The sequence below is a fragment of the Apus apus genome, chromosome Z, assembly GCF_020740795.1.
Source record: "Apus apus isolate bApuApu2 chromosome Z, bApuApu2.pri.cur, whole genome shotgun sequence".
NCBI lineage: Eukaryota > Metazoa > Chordata > Aves > Apodiformes > Apodidae > Apus > Apus apus.
Genome location: NC_067312.1, coordinates 13,260,882 through 13,281,243, shown reverse-complemented (window position 1 = coordinate 13,281,243; position 20,362 = coordinate 13,260,882). Strand labels below are relative to the sequence as shown.

Here is a 20,362-nt window from a genome sequence, read left to right as displayed (position 1 = left end):
TGATTAAGCCAAGCTGATTAAGGAAACTCATGGCTGAGATACAGTAAAATGCAATTTCAAGAGCCAATCAAATGGCCTCTGAAGTACTAGACCTGCTGCTTTGTAGTCCTGCCCCATCCCTTGCCACCAGAAAACTATTCACTTTGGGTTTTGTGGAGTTAGTTTTTCTGTCAGTTTGTTATTCTGAATCATCTCAAAATTGTGTCATGTGAACACCAGAACTTCTACAAAGAAAGCAGAAGGAGACCATGTCTGTGGGCAGAAAACTAGCATTTTGGCAGCAGCTTGCCACTACAGCAAGTTGACTGTAATGTTAAGCCTTATCCTTTGGTCTTTGGTGGCAGGGCTGCAAGTTCAGCATTCCTTTTTTCCCCCTCCTTATCTTTAAGCTGGCTCTGTTCTCACCAGGTAGCTGAGCAAACACCAACCACCATCTAATGACAAGGAAAGAACAAGGGTGTGTGAAAGAACAGCTGGACCTAGGGAGAGCACTGGAGGACCACAGCTACTCAAACTGGCACTGCCTTAAAAAACAAAACCAACCAACCAACCAAAAACTACCAGCAGAAAAATATACCCTTACAAAGATACATACATGTTTCCAAGACATGTAAGAAAATTCACTCACTACATGAGTGAATCAGAGAACTCACAAGCTTTAGCAGGAAGGCAGGACTTAACAACATGCAGAAGCATCCACATATGCACTTAAATAAAGCAATGTACCCATCTTTGGGGGCTCTCCACTACTACAGTAAGGAGAAAGGTTGTATACGATGAAAAAAGACCCCTTCTAGAGGAAGCTAACCTAACCCTGCCATATATACTTATGTTACTCATAGAATGCTTGTTTTGAGATATACCTGAATCTGAATGCTGGATCACATAGAACTTTCAGTTGGAAAACTTACGCATGTGCAAAAGTGCTGCTACTTGAACGTTGTATTCTGTCTTTTTCCTCTACTGTGCTCTCATACGACCCCACCTGGAGTACTGCGTGCAGTTCTGGCAGCCCCAGCACATGAAGGACATGGAGCTCTTGGAGTAACTCCAGAGTAGGACCGCAAAGATGATGAGAGGGCTGGAGCACCTCTGCTATGAAGACAGGCTGAGAGAGTTCATGTTGTTCAGCCTGGAGAAGAGAAGGCTCCAGGGAGACCTTAAAGCACCTTCCAGTTCCTGAAGCGGGTACAGGAAACCTGGGCAGGGGCTTTGAGAAGGGCAGAGTGATTCCTCTCTTAGTGAGAGGATAAGGGAGAACGGTTTTAAACTGGAGGAGGGTAGATTTAGGTTAGACATTAGAAAGCAATTCTTCAGTGTGAGGGTGGTGGAGACACTGGCACAGCTTGCCCAGGGAAGCTGTGGCTGTCCCATCCCTGGAATTGTTCAAGGCCGGGTTGGAAGGGGCTTGGAGCAACCTGATCTTAGTGGAAGGTGTCCCTGCCCATGGCAGGAGTAGCTGGAACTAGGTGATCTTTAAGGTCCCTTCCAACCCAAACCATTCTGTGATTCTGTGATTTGGTTGGTTCCATATTTCTTGACAGAATCAGCACAAAAATATGCTAGCAAAGCTATATAATGTGTGTTAGCTTCAAGTATATTTCCTCCATTCCCTTCTAAATCTTATTAAGGGAAAATTATTCAATTGACAGGTTTTTTCATCCTTCATCCACTTGGCTACAAACACATGCTCTTGTAAACACAGTTTAGTCATTGGAAGAAAATTGTTTGTGTCAGAATGTCACTGACTGGTGTAAATAGTAGAAGTCCAAATAATTTCCAGTCGCTTTACAGTGATTTTTTTACCTTTCAGTTAACCATGAATAATGAAAGACCATTTCATTGTTATTCATCAATGATACTGCCCTTTCCATGGAATAACTTCACTCAGTGAAACTCTGCTTAGTTTCAGTGCATCAAGATTAGCAGTTATCTTACAAAAAATGTTACAGTAATCTGTACCGGAAAGTATTTCTCAGAACATCAAGTCTAGCTTTCTGATACAGCAGGCAAATATGTTATAGAATCTTCATTAGAAATTTACTGAGCTTGAGGTTCATATCAGTTGTTATTTTAGCCCAACTGTTTTTATGGTGGGCTATGCCACAGCCTTGCTCACTTACTCTCCTTGTTTCCATGCACAAATAACTTGATTTTTCATCCTTTAAAATTCATCCCTTTATTAGAGAATCACACAATCATAGAATGTCTTGGATTGGAAGGGACCTCTAAAAGTCTTCTAGTCCAACCCTCCTAGAAGAAGCAGGGACATCTCACACTGAACAGATTGCTCAGAGCCCCATCAGCCTGACCTTGAATGTCGCCAGGGATGGGGCCTCCACCATCTCTCTAGGCAACCCCTCCTGGTGGTCCATCACCCTCAGCTTAGAGAACTTTTTCCTAATGTCCAGCCTAAATCTACCCTTCTCTAGCTTGAAACCATTGTCTCTTTGTCCTATTGTTACTTGCCCTTGTGAACAGCTCTCCTCTAGCCTTCTTACAGGCTCCTTCCAGGTATTGGAAGGTCACTATAAGGTCCCCCCCGAGTCTCTTCTTCAGGCTGAACAGCCCCAACTCCCTCAGCCTTAAGACAGAGTCAGTCAGAGAGGGCAGAGAAGAATTCCATAAACCATCCCAAACTGTGCTTGTTACTAAACAATTTATAGACACCAAAGTATTACACCACCCACTAAAACAAAACGTAAATATGGCACACTTAGATGCTGCATTTATTGAGTGTCAGTGATATTTGCATTACTATAGGAAACCTCTTTCAGCGATATACTCTACAGCTCTGAAAAGTATAGTTGATTTACTTTCCAGGTTTTTGCAAGATAATAAAATACATTTGGAGGAGGACTAGGGAAGCACATTTCCTGAAACTCACATCTGCCTGAGAAGGACCCTGCTGTGGGTCTGTTTAGATACGCATTTAACTCTTCGCATTATTCCGTCTTTTGCTCACAGTATTGGAATGTGCCAAACAATATGCTTTTTGAAGGGAAACTAGGGAGTAATTTATCTTCTTTATGTGTGCTAAGCAGAGCAGGAGGGAGAGGCAAGCAGGGATTCACAGCAAGCCATGGAGCAGTGATTAGTAACAGCTGACAGTCTCAAACCAAGACTCTCTTTCTTTGGTTACCTCATTGTAATAACAGAGTACAAAGGACTGACTGTCTTCAAGCCAAGAATCAGAGACCCAGGAACACAGAAAATAGCAGCTCACAACTTTTTTTTGGTAACAAAACACTGCTTCTACCTGCACAGTGCACTTCTAAAAAGACATCCATTTATGTCTGGACATTTGGATTAAGGTTTCCTGGAAATGGGCTTTTTCTGTTGGGCATAAAGCTGCTTATTTTCTGTATGAGGAGTGAAAAAATGAGCACATTTGCTTACAAAAAACATAATGTAACATGGTAAATTACTTCCGTTTAATTAGGAAAAAAGTTCATTTTGGTAGCTAATAAGCCAAAGCTAATTAGCTTGAATCCTCCAGGACATGTTGTTACAAGTTTGAAATAAATACACTAGTAGTTGAAAGAAGTTCTGCTTCATCAATGATGAAAATAGTAGTTTTTACTTATGCTTGAACATAGTACCAAAAATACCCACTTTAAGCATGACATGCACTGCATCCTGGCAAGATACCACTGATAATACCTTTGCCTTCTGCATGGCATGAAGTGCATTACTTAAATACTCCACAAAAATCCATTATTCAATTTTTTAAAATACATGTGGAGCTTTTAATCTGCTAAAACATTGGTCTTAGTTTTGGCAGACTGTGCCTGGAGTCCTTCAAAGACATGTTTTTGTATGTGTAGCACTTTCACAAATGCACAGTGATTCTGTTATCTGACTGGCTGTCTAAGATATGATGAAGCTGTAAACTATTTATTGTGCTAAATCACTCATGATTTACTTTACATTCTCCTGAAAAAATAACGACATGCTTGAGAATACAGATTTGAGACTAGAAATATCTGTAAAGGCACAGTAGCTAGTAATGTTGTCTAATGTAAATGTGCATTTTCTTTTACATCTTCATTATGTAGCAGATTTCTGAAGAGACACTTCTGTTGAACTGCCAGAAAAATGAAGTGAACATAATTCTAGTTCTAGTTCTAGAGGTGCAAGGTTTAAATAATTGAAAATTAATGTTGCCTCAAGATAGACACATATCTCTGTCTCTATGAAAAAAGATACAGGATTTGAAGTATGAGATTGTACTGATATTTACCTTGCCACAGCTCTGTGCTGGAGGCATCACCTTCACACTCCAAATGTAATCCAGTATTGTTGGCCAGCCAGTTCTTGGCTTCTTCACTAAAACAGAGTCTATAGCAGTGATAGTGTTTTTTTTATTTGGATGACCATCCACTGGGACTTGACATAAGTCAAGTTAATTTTATAGGCTTAATGCAGCAGTCATCATTTGGAAAGAAGCTTTGCCCAGTTGGATGTGACTTAACTAGGATCTGAATTAATGGTAGTAGTATGTTAATAATACATCTGGTAGAAACGTGGCCTTTGGATTTCTGCTTGGAATAGTAATCTCAGCATAATTTTTAAACCCTGAGATAAATTTTTTTTGCTAATTCAGCAATATTAAAGTAATTTGGAAAAAAAACCAATGTGACATTAATAGAATCGTACAATCACAGAATGGTTAAGGTTGGAAGGGACCTGAAAGATCATCAGGTTCCAACCCCCCTGCCATGAGCAGGGACACCTCCCACCAGACTAGGCTGCACAAGCCTCATCCAACCTGGCCTTGAACACCTCGAGGGAGGGGGCATCAACAACCTCCCTGGGCAGCCTATTCCAGTGCCTTCCTACTCTTATGCTGAAGAATTTCTTCCTGATGTCTAACCTAAATCTCCCCTCTTTCAGTTTAAAACCATTACCCCTTGTCCTATCACTGCCCTCTCTGGTGAGAAGTCCCTCCCCAGCTTTTCTCCAGCCTGTTCAGGTACTGGAAGGTGCTATAAGATCTCCCCAGAGCCTTTGCTTCTCCAGGCTGACCAGCCCCAACTCCCTCAGCCTGTCTTCATTGCAGTGGTGCTCTGATCATGTTCATGGCCCTTCTCTGGACATTGCCTTAAGATATGTTCAGCAAGAGTTGATTTTTTTTTAGTAATCTGAAATTACTCTAGTAACTGACCACTAATTTTTTTTTTTTTTTTTTTTTTTAAATCTCAGTGACTCAACAGTGATTGGTGGATCTGTGTTTAGCGTAAAAGTGATACATTTTCATTTTGCTTTCAAGCTCAGTGGTTGATTCATCTGCTGCTGTTTAATCCATTGATCACCCAGAGAATTTATCTGAGCAGCTCACGGAGCTGTCACTTTCCTTTTTGTCTATATCACCCACATCCTGCTGGAGTTCAAGTGTTCTTGTAATCCTTTTAATTTATTACATTCTTTCCCTTGTGCCAGGCATTTTTTCAGTTTGTACTACTTTGCAACAGTATGTATGCTTCCATGGGCTGCTCTTGATGAATTCACACTTTGTTGGCTGACATTTCTCCTGTCACACCTCAACTATAATTCTAATTTCTGCCAAGTTTTAGTGCTGTCTACATTCACATGAAGAAATATAAATCACTTGGAATGGAGCTCCATGCTGCTGTTGCTATCCTGCTCCCCATGTTGATATAAAATTAGCTCAGTTATCTGTCTATGACAGTGAAGTCAGTGATGTTGACATGACATCATCTCAATCTGGGGAACTCTGTCCTGAAAGGTATTACCCTCAGTACTGTGTTGAATTCAGTGCTGGACCCAATAGTAAAGCCTCAGTCCCGCTTATAGTTCATGTACAAATAAGTTGAAGCACTACATAGCATCATCTACCTATGTTAAAAGGAAATGCATGGAACACTTCCATGTGTCTAGGTCATTATCTGCATTAGAAATTACAGAACAGCATCTAATTTGACAATAAAGAGTACTTTCAGATTCTCATTTCTTGAAGAATCACATTAACTTGGATCTGAAAAGGAAAATTCTGCATATTAAGTTTTATATGGCATCAAAAAAATGAATCTTGTATTAATAAAGAGTGTAGGAAGAATTTGTGACTTCCTTTATGAAGTACAGCAAAGTCTATTTAAAGAGTATGGGATCTGATGCAGACACAGTTTAAAAACAGTTGTGTAGACATTTTTTAGATTTATGAACTAGCAGCCTTTTAAAGCATCACTTGTGATACCCAAGTTAATATGTTAACAATGAATAAGCACATCCTAATGCATGACACCTTAAGCATATTTTCAATTGTTTTTCATGGATCGTATGAGTAAATCATAATTTAATTGCACCCTAATTCCCTCCAAGAATGTAATGGGTCACAATCATACAAAATTTATGAAAAAAAATAATCGTATTTGTGAATTTAAGTCCTCTGGTAATATGTCATATGAATACTAGGGAGTCATTACTTTAGCTGCAATTAGTCTATTAAATTTTAAATTGTCATTGTAATTTGGGGTTTTTTTTCACAATCACGTAATGATGTTAAGGCTGTTCTGAGAACTAATTATGAAAGTGTGGAATTGGAGTTTCATGTGAACAGGCTTTTGTTTTCCTTCTTTTCTCTCCTTTGTTTCAGTGACCTCCTGAACTTTGGGTCACTGATTCAGTTACAGCCTTGCAACATCAAAGCTGAGCATTTTTTCCTTTGTCTTTCTCCAGTTTACAGGCTTGTAGGAGGCAATGGAAAGAAGTTGAGATTTCCTCTGGAATGCCTGACAGTAGCAATCAGTGCTTTTAATAATATTATTCAGCTCTTTTCCAGGATGCTACAGTGCTAAGTATGGCTGAAAAATAGGTTTTGTCTTTCACAATTCAAGTGTTATACAGTTGCCGTCTGGGCATCATGTGCTTGCAGGCAAGCTTGAGGATATGAATTTCTATGAGATGCCTGAGGTACCAAAGAAAATATCAGCTGATTTAAAACAAAACAGATGAAAGAGAAGGTTGTTGTTTTTTTTTTCTGATCACTGTTGTTCTTGGACTCTTGATGTTCTGCAGAACAGAAAAGAAGCCTATTTACTTTTTAATTCTTAAACATCCTATCTTGAATTTTAAAGATTTATTTTCTCTATGGATGCGGGCCCTTTGCACAGCTTCATTAGCCTTGAGACAGATATCAGCCAGGCTTAACAAACTACTGCTTTCTAACTTTGTTGTCAGGGTCTGGGGAGTTAAGGCATACTGAAATTTGAAGTACTGGGCAAAGCTGATTTTCAGTGCAAGAATGTATTGGTTAATGAAATAGCCATTCATTAGGTGAACTCTTGACCAAACCCTATTTTTTCTCTAGTTCTGAAAAGAAACTACATTCACTGGAGAATCTCTGGTATTATCTAAGTATTCAGATGTTAGAAGGGGGTGGTGAAATGAATAAAGTAAGTATTTAGATTTGCATGAGGAGAGCGAAAATAAGAGAGCTGTTTATGGAGGAAAGAATCAGCATCAATACATTAATTCTAGTGCAAATAATGTACTTCTACTACTATGCTGTACTTTTATTTTTCTTAACTACCACCAGTAAGGAGGTAGTGATACAGTTGTCTGAGGGCAAAAATGTGTAATTATCTGATAAAACTTAATTCTATGTAATTATGTAACTATTACAAACTGAAGTCTAATCCTGAAAATGTGTTTAACTGAGGTATCTAATTTGTACTGAGGTTTTTAGTTCAGAAAACTCTTCACAACTTGTGATATGTTTTAAACCTTTTAAACTCTTAAGTGAAGTAGAGGAGATGAATACTGCTTAAAGATTAATACCAGATCTGATAACTCTAACTACTTAAGAATTACAAGTCATGCTCTCCAAATACTGAAATACCCTAAAACTCAACATTTTTTCAGATAAGCGCTCTTGTGTGAATCTTGAGTTTTCAGAATATAGTCAGGATCTATTTTTTTTTTCAGCTTTTCTTCACAATCAGGGGGGCAGGAATTTAATTTCCAGAGATGATAAGTCTTTAAGAATATCATTAACATCTGAAAGCTTCTGTTGGCATGAGAGCTGAGCACTCCACCGTTTTCTTTATTTGCATGTTTCTTACTCAATATTAGAGATGAATTGCTATTCAGTTTGTGAAACTGCAAAGAATTTTATCTTTTCCCTACCCACATAATGCGACCCCATAAACAATGAGACTTTTTATTTTGCACAAGTCTTACTGTATTCTAGTAGCTTTCACTTCTCTTTGTAGATCAGCATTGGTATATCTAGTTTGGATTGACTCCTGCAGAGAAAAAAAGTCCTTTTGGTACACTCTCAATAGAAAATATACATGGAACTTCTGTATCTGGTGAGCCGAAGAAACGAAATTTAAAAGCTGCCCCACCCCACCCCCCCCAGGTGCTTTTCTTGCCATTTTGCTAGATGTGGCAGGAACTGGAAGTTTGTGGTGTAATGAACGGTCCTGTTTCACAAAGTGTACAAGTCTCTGAGGAATCTGTGTTTGTCCTGACTGCACGTGTCCCTCTTTCTGTGGAGACACCATGCTCTACAGTGACGAACTCTTGGCCGAGATCAGAAATGCTAAATATACAAACTGTTGATCTGAGAAACACTGAGACAGGTGACTGAAGGAAGGCCAACCTTGAGAGCAAGTAGGCGCCTGTAAGAATTTCTTTTTCCCCATTTCTGGAATTCAGATGTCACTAGCTATATTCCAGAGACATACAGATAGGATTGGTATGTATCAGTGGCATCATTCAGTCAAGCCTAGGAAGATCAAGTCCCACAGAGAATCGAAGGAAAAAGGCTTTGCATAAATGGGGAAAAGTGTCATCAAGGTGGTCCAAGTGAAGTATCTGAGGCAGTGCACAGATGTGGCAGAGTATGCTTAGACCTACCCAAAACTGATGCTTTCTAGAATAAGCCATTACCACAAAAAACAGTAGTTTCTGGGAAGGACAGTATATTGCAAGAGCTTTGCACCAGACTTCAGTGGTGTAACAGCACCCTGGACTCACTGTCTTGAAGAAAACTAAATCAGACTGAGCCTGAAAAATTTCCCATCAAGGGACTTTCCACTCAATTAAAAAAGGATGGCAATTCAGTAAGGAGATTCTAGGTTTCAGCAAACATTTCACTGTGTTCACAGCTGCCTCAGGCACACATCTGGAGACAACATGGAAAATAAAAAATAAGGAAAAGGTATTTTATCCTGTGACAGCCATGTCTCTGCAAAAAATTATCAACCTTGAAAAGGAACTACTACACAACTGGAAAGCAATTCCTATCCACCAGGCAAGCTCTTAAATATTTGCTGTGATATCTTTGGAGAGACTCTTCATGTCACATAGAAGAGAATTCTTTATATTTTATTGCATCAATTTCTCAGAATCTCAACTGGGCAATACAGAAAATATATTCAGAAACAGCCTAGGAGTTAAAGAAAAAATATGCACTAACAGGATTGCCTGGATGAAAGGGGCTGTAGCTGATGCAGGACCTGCTTTGTGACTCTCTAACATGCAGCTCAAATCCCAGATGCTGCGGATCCTTAGTTATATCTGTGGTCTCAACAAATCATTAAAGATTTCTGCCCTGAGTGCCTCCCTTGTCTCCTTATCGTCCACCCTCTGTGAGAGCTGTGTCATGCAGCCAGATAGCAGGATGAACAATTAGCTGGGCAGCTTTTCTTCTCTTCCAGAAAATTCAGTGTCTAGCTGGAACCCAGACTCAAGGCTTGAGTCCTGCAGCTCTTGTGGTGCTCAGTGACTTTGCTTGTCCTCCATTGCTTAGAACCTAGGTGGGGCATCCAGCAGTGCTATCAAGAGACAGAGATTCAGTATCTAGGAATGATGATAATGATGGATATGCCTTATAGATGTTTATAATCCAAATACATGGAGAAGGACACCATATAGAAGATCCAGCAATTAATACTGAGAATTAAACAGAACTGATATATTATTAGTCAACAATTGCCTATTATCAAAACATGAGGAAAAAATGAGGGGTGAAAACAAGGGTAGAGGACCTAATGATAGTCTCCTGATCCTGAAAGATTACAACTTTCTGCGTGTGGTTTGGTCTGCAGCTGGTCTTTCTGCAAAGATCTGTGTAGGTGATGCAGTGATTCAGAAGTACTGTGTCAGATTTTACAACATTGTTCAAAGGTTGATAGGTGTTACTTCTGCTGTGCTCAAGTACTCCCGGTAATGTTTCTGGTGTCCCCAAAATGCAACCTCAGGAACTTGCTTGGTTAGATTCTTCTTGTCTTTCTAAACAGTTACAGGAAAGATAAACTGACAAGGAAGCAAATATAATGGAGTTGTGCTACATTCACATGTAGGAAATGGGGATGCAGATCACAGCATTTAGGCTAGAGGTGAAGAGGTGAAAGGAGTAGGGAAGTGAAAGCTAGTAAAACCTGAACAAAGCTTCTGTGTACCTAACTATCTCTGGGTGTAACTCTTCTCTTCGTAAGTTTTCAGACTCTTTTTTATTATACTTTGATATGGCTCTTGTTATAACTATTGTTATTTGTCAGCATCTCAAGAGTGGCATACTTAAAGAGCTGCTGAAACTGTTTTGTATAGTTCTTTCCTTCTTTCTTGACATATGGTTTGTCTTACATCTTTTAAGTCTAATTTCATGTCACTGAAGTGAATTCACATGTGTCGAATGTGAGATGATTCTTGGATCCTTGAAGAGTTTTCCCTTGGTTTTGAACTGGCTCTCAAGAGCCACGTATGTCAGAAAGCTGAAACTGTTGACACTAGTCATTGCCATAGAGCAATTGGTGGGTGAAATCTTAACAGAGAGAAAAGAGAGACCCCTTCTATCTGATATGAAATTCTACGGAGTGCAACAACAGCATGAACCTTTGGGAAATTAGTTCCTCCAGTGGCTGGCCAACCCATTTATTTGTCTTCAACTCTACCTGACCTGATTTTTACTGAAAGACTATGAGAAACAAAATAAAACAGTGTTTGCTGTCCTTGTTTACCCTCCCTACATCTAGCCACCAGTGGGGACTAGGGCCTTCCTAAATTGCTTGTTCCCCAGATTTAATCATCAATGATGGCTGTATCAGTGAATTCTCTAGTTACACTTTGAAACTCTTAATTTCTGGCTTGTGGCACTGTACAAAACAATTTAATGGTGTGCTGTGTGAAAAAGTACTTCATTTTCTTGATTATAAGTGTGCTTCCTAGTTATTTCATTGGAGACTCCATATTTCCTTATTGTGAAAAATAATTATGAGAGATAATAATAAATAATTTCTCCATGTAAGTATCTCCAAATGATTAATGATTTCTGTGAACTTTTATGGTGATCTTCCACACTTGTATCTTTTTCAAGCCAAAAATTGTAGTCTGTTGCCCTTGTACTAATGGCCAACTGAGAGCTTGAGATTAGGTGTAGTATACAGGTCTAGCATGTGCCCCTGTCCCAGGTGTGTTACTTTGAACTTGGCACCACTTTAGTTCATGCATCATGTTACGACAGGGTCATTCATTACTGAAAGCATCATTCTTTACAGTTTCAGTCTTCAATTCCTGAATAAAATGCTTTATTTATTAACTTTGATTAAGGGCTTCTAGCAAATTTGAATGATTTTAACGGAGTTTTTCAGTTTTGGTGTCTCTGATTATTGCATACTTTATTCCTCAACATCCTTGCTGTTTGTGCACCACTGTGTGCAGAGACAAAGACATCAAAAACTACAGTACTGCATACTTTCTGGTTTTGGATGCTGTATATCATGATTAGGTTTTGGTTGTTTGTTTTGTTTTTTAAGGTGTAATAAAATTTTATTTTCTACAGAGTGTCACTGTATGCAGGAATTTAATCTCTGCTCTTAACTGCATTTTCATTTTTAGTGCCATCTGTGTTAGAATTGTTCTCTCTGGCTCTTGTGAAGATAGATTGCTATGTATTTCATATTTCAAAATTATGTCAGAAATGGTTCAGAAGTGAATAATATTTTCATTTTATGATCCCTTCTGTAGCTGCTTGCTGTTAGTATTTGCATAGCTTAAGATACACAGCACTTCCTGAGTAAGAGGTTCCACCCAAAGCTGCATTTATTGTACAAATACGTATGTTATTTCATTATGATTTTCTAACATCCATGCCTTGCAAAATGCTTTTGGACTTCCAACTGTGTGTAGTTTGTTTCCTTCTGGAGCACCTTCTGTGCAAAAACTTGTTCAGGAAATATTCAGGACATTATAGTAAAATTGATTGCCAACAAATACTAAATTTGAATTGTTCTTTTTGTATTTTAGACTTGAAAATCGTGCTGTATAGTTTTCAGCTTCCTTTTTTTCTTATTGATTTACCAAAATTCCTGTTACTTAAATTAATTTTTTTTAAGTTTAAAAAGCTTTTTTCCAAGACACTTTAGAATTACATTACGTAATTATTAAACTTATGCTGCTCACATTCTCTTAAAGACTGTGGAGGGGATCAGTGTAAAAGTTTTAATTTATTTCATTTTTGAATGCCTGTCTAAATAGTGATTACAGGCCATATGTCAGACATGATAGACATGTGTTTTATCCAGTAATACAGGAAATGAAAGCAGTCATTTAAAGTAATAATGTGTAAAAAGTTTCTGTATTTTTAGGTGCTGTTGGTCCAAATCTGCCAAACAGATGCCAGCTTGAGACGAAATTGTTACAGAACATGGATCAAGATGAGTAGTATTTCTTCAGTGGTTTCTTTATCCCTACAGGTTGCTCCAAGCCCCATCCAACCTGGCCTTGAACATTTCTAGAGGGGGCAATCTTCAGTTCTCTTCTTTTGCCTGTAACTACAGTCACCTCAGATAGGTATAAAACTTTTCATTGATTTGATGGGTTTTGATTACTTTGACTTCTAAAATAATTTCTTTAGGACATGCAAAAATCAGATCATTTTGGGAAAATCAGAAAATTTCCAGTTCTTAGAATTTGGAAAATGGGTTAATCGCTCTGGTAACCAGCTATATTGAGCAAATACTGCTTAATTGTTTCTGACTTTTCACATATGAAACACATGAACTGAATCAGAAAAGCTATATACTTTAAAACTGAAACACAGAAGAGTGTTGACTGAAATTTGTTAATATTTTTGGCTTTCAGCTTTACTATGAGTGCCCAAGATGTTGCACAGGCACTGCTTATAGTTCTATTCTGCCAGAATGACTTAAAGGGAAATACTGCTACGCCACTGGCTTTTCTTCCTGGGAGATGGAAAACGCTGGCTCCACAGCATTTGTTTCCCTCTCTGGAATCCTGCTGAATGAGAGAGCTTCCATCTGCTGAAATTAACATAAACATTTCTGTCTGATATGAGGTAAAACCTGGACAGTGTTTTTTCCACACAAGACTTGTCAGTGGGAACACAGGAGAACACTGGAACTACACAGAGACTTCCTGCAGTGTGGCTCCTGCTTCCATAAACCTAGAGACAGGATGGATTTCCAGCCTCTTTTTGAAGGGGAAATGGACAGGTCTCTTTATGAGACTTTACTATTGTGTGCTCTAATGGGAGGGGTTAGGATGAGAATATTAAAAATTCTGACCCTTTATGTTTACTGACATTAACTTAATATGTTAATAAAGAGTATTACAACTGTCAATATGAAAAATGCTACTCAGTTACTAGAGGACAGGTGTTTTGGTAAGCTTTAATGGCATTTGTGTCCAGTTACACTTGATGGGTCACTTACTGCCTTGCTTAAAATATTGGAAAGGCAAATATAAAACTTAATTTCTTAACTTTAATAACCTGAGACATATTGTTTTCTAGAATTATGTCTTTACAGAAGACTTCATACAGCTGCTGCCTGGATGTGGGAGGCTGTGTTGTTGCATCACAGTCCTACAACTTAGTCTAGGTTCATCACACCATATATTAACTTCAGGAGAATTACTTCTCTTAGCTTCATGTCTAACAACTGTTAAACAATTGTATCTAGTAAAAAATATCATGCATATCTGATTACTGGTGATATCATCACAGCTAGTGGCAGGCAGTTACTAGGTGACTGTGTGCAGTATTTCTACAATGGTCCCAGTGGGTTTCTCTTGCTGTAATTATTTGCTTAAGTTTATTTACATCTGTACAGTGATATAACCAAAATAGCTAAATACTTTGCATTTGCTGAGCTGTAACATCTTAATCTACAGGTTTCCATTAAAATTTCCATCATATATAGTAATCTTCTTTTCTGCTAAGTAGCTACAAAAAAAACCAACAACCAAACAAAACTCCAACACTACATCTGAAAGGAGAAAGTAAGCTGAGGTACAAGAGGGAAACATTTGCCTAAGGTTACACAACATGTCACAGCATTAATTTTCAACATTTTACATCCATAAGTTGCTTTGGGCAAAATTTGGCTTTTCAGCAGTTGAATCTGCTCATCTCCAAATGCTGCATTTTTCCTGACTGATGTAAGGGAGTGGCTTGGAGACGATTTCAAGGTTAGCTGCTTCTTTGAATATTATCCTTGTTTCATTATAGGTGAGTTTTAGCAACTGCATCTGCAACTTGTCTGTTAGTTGTGATGTTCTATTGTGTCTTTTGTTTTATTACTTTAGTCACTTTGCCTTTGTTTTTATCTCAGTGAGGAGACAGAAAATGTAACCTTGTCACCATGAAATCAAAAGCATTATAAGTACATCTGAGATTAGTTAAGATGTATCCACACATGGAAACTCCAGCTTTCTGCACTTTCTCAACACTTTTTATAGTTGTTGTAGTGGTAAACAATATAAGCATGATTAAAAATCTGGAGACATAAGCTTGTGTCTCTGAGACTGTACAAAGGAAAGTCACTTGTGTCTCCTGCAGTTGTCAGTGTTGTAGTCCTTGAAAGGCTGCATCTGAGGCAGGGAAGTTTATGTACCTACCAGAATCCATAAATCCAGTGATGTCATTATTCAAATTAGAAAGGGGAGAGAATATAAACAAACACATATGACAAATATGTACTAACCTGTTTTTCTATTTGAGGCAAAACTCCCATACCCAGTCTTCTTAACTGTTCTACTACACAGCCTTCTTTTGTGTGAGAAGATTCACAGTCTTTGTGTTTGTACAAAATCTTGCACACAAAATCCTTGTTTGTGATTAAGATTAACCTGTGCCATATTCGTGTTAATCCCATTAACATTTGGACAAATGTCATAATCTAATGCCCAGTGCACTGTACTGATATTAATGACAAAGATCTTTGCTGGACTCTGTTAGCTATTTTCTTACTGTTTCTGCAATGTGCAGCAAAAATTAATTTCAGATCTTGACCGAGCTTTTGATGATTTGCTAGACTTTGCCAGGCAAAAATATGTGAAATGAATGCACATCATTTAAACCTAGTTTACTTATATTTAAAATAGTGATTCTTGTGCAACTAATTTCCAAGCTTTCAAAATTTTGATGAAGGAGAAGCAGCCTGAGCTATGACCAGAATAATGCAAAATTATTGCAATAACTCTTATTAAATTTCTCTAGCTTTAATATTTCTCACAAATGTTATACTACAACGACACTTTTAGTAATGATTAGTCATGAATAATTTTTGTGAATGTGATTTCAGGAAATACATCGTTTGGTTAAGTAAAAGTACCTCATTCTGGTGCCCTTATATTCTGTGAATAACTGAAACATTCAAGTAAATCTTGAATGTAAAGCCCAAGTAAAACTGTGGGCCAGTTTTAAGGGCTGGAATTTCAACCTCATGGTGATCTTGCTGTAACAGCTCAAAAAAATGTTAATGCATAGTGCTCTTAATGCTGGTACAAGCCTGGCACTTTTTGCCTATTTTAAGATAAGCTAAGCTGTTATCATATGTGTATATATTTATTTTATATATCATAGAATGACACACTGGTTTGGGTTGAAAGGGACCTCAAAGATCATCTAATTCCAACCCCCCTACATGGGCAGGGACACCTCCCACTAGACCAGGTGGCTCCAAGCCCCATCCAACCTGGCCTTGAACACTTCCAGGGATGGTATTTCCACAGCTTCCCTGGGCAACCTGTTTCAGTGTCTCATCACCCTTTCTTCCTAATGTCTAACCTAAACCTACCCTCTTCCAGCTTAAAACCATTACACCTCGTCCTATCACTACACACTCTTTTAAAAAGTTTACCTTCTAGAGAGAGTGCATATTTAAAAATAATTATGACAAGTAACTTGTTTATGTCAAAGGCTTCAAATTATAATGAAATAAGAAGGCATAAAAGAATTTGAACTCCTATAACTGTAGCAAATTCAAAAGAGAAAGGGAGAAAAATTGTCAGACTTCTGTATAAGAATTCAGGCTGGATTTGGCCATGAAATAATCCAAATGGGAACAAATCTGTTTCTTTTCTGTTTCTACCTCTCATATACTGTGCTTTAATTTTGCCTTTGACTTTGTAAGAGATACTGATTGGGATTGCTGACTTTGGAGTTCTCCCATTTGAGAGACATTAGAGAATAAAGAACAGTATAGAGTATGCATTTGGATTTGTGTCTAAACCACAAAAGATGAAGTACACCAGTAAAAGATGGTGAAATATATGCAAATAACCTCCATTTTCTCCCAAGCAGATGTTAGTACATGCCTGGTAACATACACATCAGAAGATAGAATCTTATGGAGAAAAATGCATACCTGCTTAAGCAGCATGGAATAATGGTAAGTCAGAAGGTAAATGTCAGTAAAAACCTCTGAATGTGATTCTGCATTGTGATTCTTTCATGAAAACACCAAAACAGACCATAGAGAATTATGACTGTGTTGACTTCACCTTTCATAGTTTATTTTCCTAAGAGTCTGCAGATAACCATCAGCACTGTTTACCTATATAGCAGAGATCTTCAGTTTCTCAGTTTATCTTTCACTTACCTAACAGCCCATAGATTAAAAAATTAATACTTTTTTATTATCTTGGACTTTCACAACATTTTTAAAGGAATGTAATCATACCGAGCCTAATTCTAATACCTCAGAGACCATATGTTCTGATATTGTCATAACCAGATATATTGAGCACACTTACATAAATACAAATGAAACCCAGAACACCATATCTGGGAGACACTGTCATGCCTGCAAACAGCAAAAATATTTATTCAGGTAATTTACAATAGGAAGAAGCAATTATATTTTCAATGTGCAAGATCCTGGAGGAATCTTTTTGAGGTTAGTTAAGAGGCATCCACTTTGCTCTGCCAAAGAAAATACAGGAAATAAGAAATCTGATTTATGGATGTCAAGAGTGGTCTTAAGATTGACTTGAGAAGATTTTTATCCAGTTAATTAACTTAAAATGTAGAATGTAATGTAATGAGTTCTACAGCAAATACGTAGGAGCATTTTTTTTTAAAAAAAGCAAACACCACAATTTGTATGCTAAATGAAATATTGTTCAGTGTAGAAAACAGGTTTTCCAGTTTTTAGCAATAAACCAGAAAATGTCCTTTAAGGCCATGAAGAAAGACATAACCCTGTTTTATTTAATAACTTTTTAAAAACAATGAAATCTGTAATTTGTGCATTTCATTGAGTTTTCTCTGATTGTCCCCTGTATGACTAAAGAAATCTAGAAGTTGTTTTTCATCTTGAAAATTACTGTCTCTACTTCAAAGGGAAACTCTCAGACTAATCCACTTAAAATTGCAAGGGACTTGTATGATAAAACAAATCTTATAGAGAGATAACATTTTTGATATTTGAAATTTGGAAGTCAAATCAAATCCTTGTATAGGATGATCTACCCAATTTACTGCTTTACCTTGAGCCCTCTCAGAGAACAAATATGGATGCAGAGTTATAAGAAAATTTGAAATAGGAAATTTCTCCTGCAGTAACCCATCCTACAAAATGAAGCAGTAGTGTCAGCCACAGCTGAGACTGAAGAAGGATAAATATCTCTCTTTTTCTGCTTTTAATAATTCAGTGTCCAGCCAACTTGGGAGTTCTGCTGATGAAAGGGACAAGAAGACAGCAAGGAGATATGACACACAACAGAATTTTATACTAGCTGGGAATAAAACCTGTCATTGTTTCCCCTACAAGATTCATGCATTTGTATCTAGTTTCAGTGCACATTAACCTTTTCATATCCATACAATATGTGTCTATAGAAACAGATTTTACTTTATCTTCAAGATATGTGAAGGCAAATGAATTTGTGAATACCCTTGTCTTCTTTGTCATATTAACATTTTATATACATACCTACATACTATCTTTGGTATCTGAACATGGAGTCTATCTTCATTTGCATTTGCAAGAGGAGATCTTAGTATTGAAATATTTTAAAATCAATGAAGTAGAGAACAGCTTACAGTCTCTGGATCTTCTGACAATTAAGGCAGTATATTAGGTGTTTCTATCATAGGGGTGCACCATGGGTGGTTTTGATTAAATTCTCAAAGCTGTACCTGCTTGCTGATGTACCAAAGTCCATGCTTTTTTTCTTCAAATAATCAATAGGTTAAATACATGACAGGTACATTCTGAACATTCATTAAAAAAATATCAGAGCTCTTTCATGACATTCAGGTGGGATAACAAGGCATACATCACAGTAAGAAGTCAATTACTCGATCTCTAGCCCAATGAACAACTTAGTAAAGAGTGCTTGAAGCTTAATGGAGTTGCTGACCAGAAGGCAGGAAACCACAGCTGTTAGAATGAAGTTTCTTCCAAATAATTCAATCTATCCTATCTATCACCTGGTTTTACTAGTCTGTTGCTAAAAGATTAGGAGGTAGACAGATGTTTTATAGATCTGGGTTCACAACTACGGCTTATTGCTCATAATCAATAGTTTAAGCTTTCTTGGGCCTTAGAACTATTTTTCTAAGGTACATCTTTGGTAACAGCAGAACATTGTGGAGGAAACAATCTGTTTAGAAAGTAAAAGAAAGTGTATTACAGAGTTAGCTTCATAGCAGCTACATGTGGTAACTTGCACAGTTATATTGTCTTGGAACTGGGAAAAGCATCTTTTAGTTTCTTTGTATATTAATTCAAAAAATTGTTACGTTGTCTCTGAAACAGCAATAGCAAAGGTATCACTTTCTCAGGTTATAACACTGCTGGGACAGGTAATGTTCATTTTTTAATGATTTGGTGTCTGCATCTTCATAAAATTATTAAAAAACTCGTTTCATTTTTTACCTGTGACTAAACTGGATACAATTAGTGGCAGGACCAGCATTTGCAGCATTCTCATGAGTAGTTCTCCTGGAAATGAAAAGTACTTGACTTCCCGATAGCTCATCTTGTATGATCGGAGAGAAAATCCAAGGATTACACCTGAAGAGAGGAAAAAGATATCATGACTTACTCTTCTAAAGTAGTAGTGACATCTGAATGTTAATACCTATTTAGTACTTACTGGATGTGTCTGATTGTAGCACACAGTTTTTATTATGCTCCAGACTGCACTCCAGATTTGCTCCCTGAAATATCAGCTAGTATGGTGAGTAGTCCTGCCACAGCCATTGAATTTGGGTTATTCAGGCTGCTCGATTTTAAAATCTGGATTTGTGTAAAAGGTGCATCTTGAGAGCTAATAAAAAGAAAACAGTCCCTGCTACTGCAGCCAAGTGCTTTGACTTTGGGGATTTTGAGTATAATCATATATGCAATGCACAGAAATACTAGCCACCAACCATCAGAAGTCTTGTCCATGCCTGTTTACTCTGTGGAGCCTGATCCTGTAGATGTGCTTCAGACTGGATGAAGTAACCAGGAGAGACATACTTGAGAATCCCCTTGTGGTTAGGTCTTTACACAGCAAAAAGCATCAGGAGCTTTACATAGGCCTACCTTCAGAAACACAGGCACTTGCAAAGAAGAAGCTAATTGGGGTTGGAAGGTCTTACTGGATGATTAAGTGGTGGGTTACCATGCCTGAGGGAGTGCCTGGATCAATTAATCTTGATGGGAACAGATAAACAGTGCTTGAGATATATTTACAAGTGGAAGCCATAGACAGACTGACACGTGGCAACTCAGACTTCTCAGTTATGAAGTTATCTCACAGATTTCGTCCTGTACTTGGCACCAAATGCTTTATTTGCACAATTATGTGGTTGACACAGCTAGTTACAATTCACCAAATTTTAAACGGTTTGGTGCCTGTCTGATGTGGCTTTTTTTAGCCAGTCAGGATCTGGAACACTCTTTAACCATACAGATGGTGAAATTCTACTGCCCTTCCTTCCCACTCCTGACACCATGTTCTTCCCCACTGCCTAGTACTGGCACTTCTGCTAATTGTGACTGCATAGAAAGTTGAATGAGACAACTGATCCTGTTGCAAAAAGAATTTATTTTACTAGGTTAATTTTCAGCCAGGTCAGTGCCTTGAGGTAACTTGT

General features: G+C 37.8%; 1 protein-coding gene across 1 annotated transcript in view; it reads right to left on the bottom strand.

Annotated features, from left to right (window-relative positions):
- Positions 1-20,362, bottom strand: part of SLC1A3 (solute carrier family 1 member 3) — a 63,990-nt gene that overhangs the window by 25,671 nt on the left and 17,957 nt on the right. Inside the window, exon 3 of the mRNA XM_051643045.1 lies at positions 19,155-19,292. Coding sequence (XP_051499005.1) covers positions 19,155-19,292 — 138 coding nt within the window. The remainder of the gene's footprint in view (positions 1-19,154; positions 19,293-20,362) is intronic.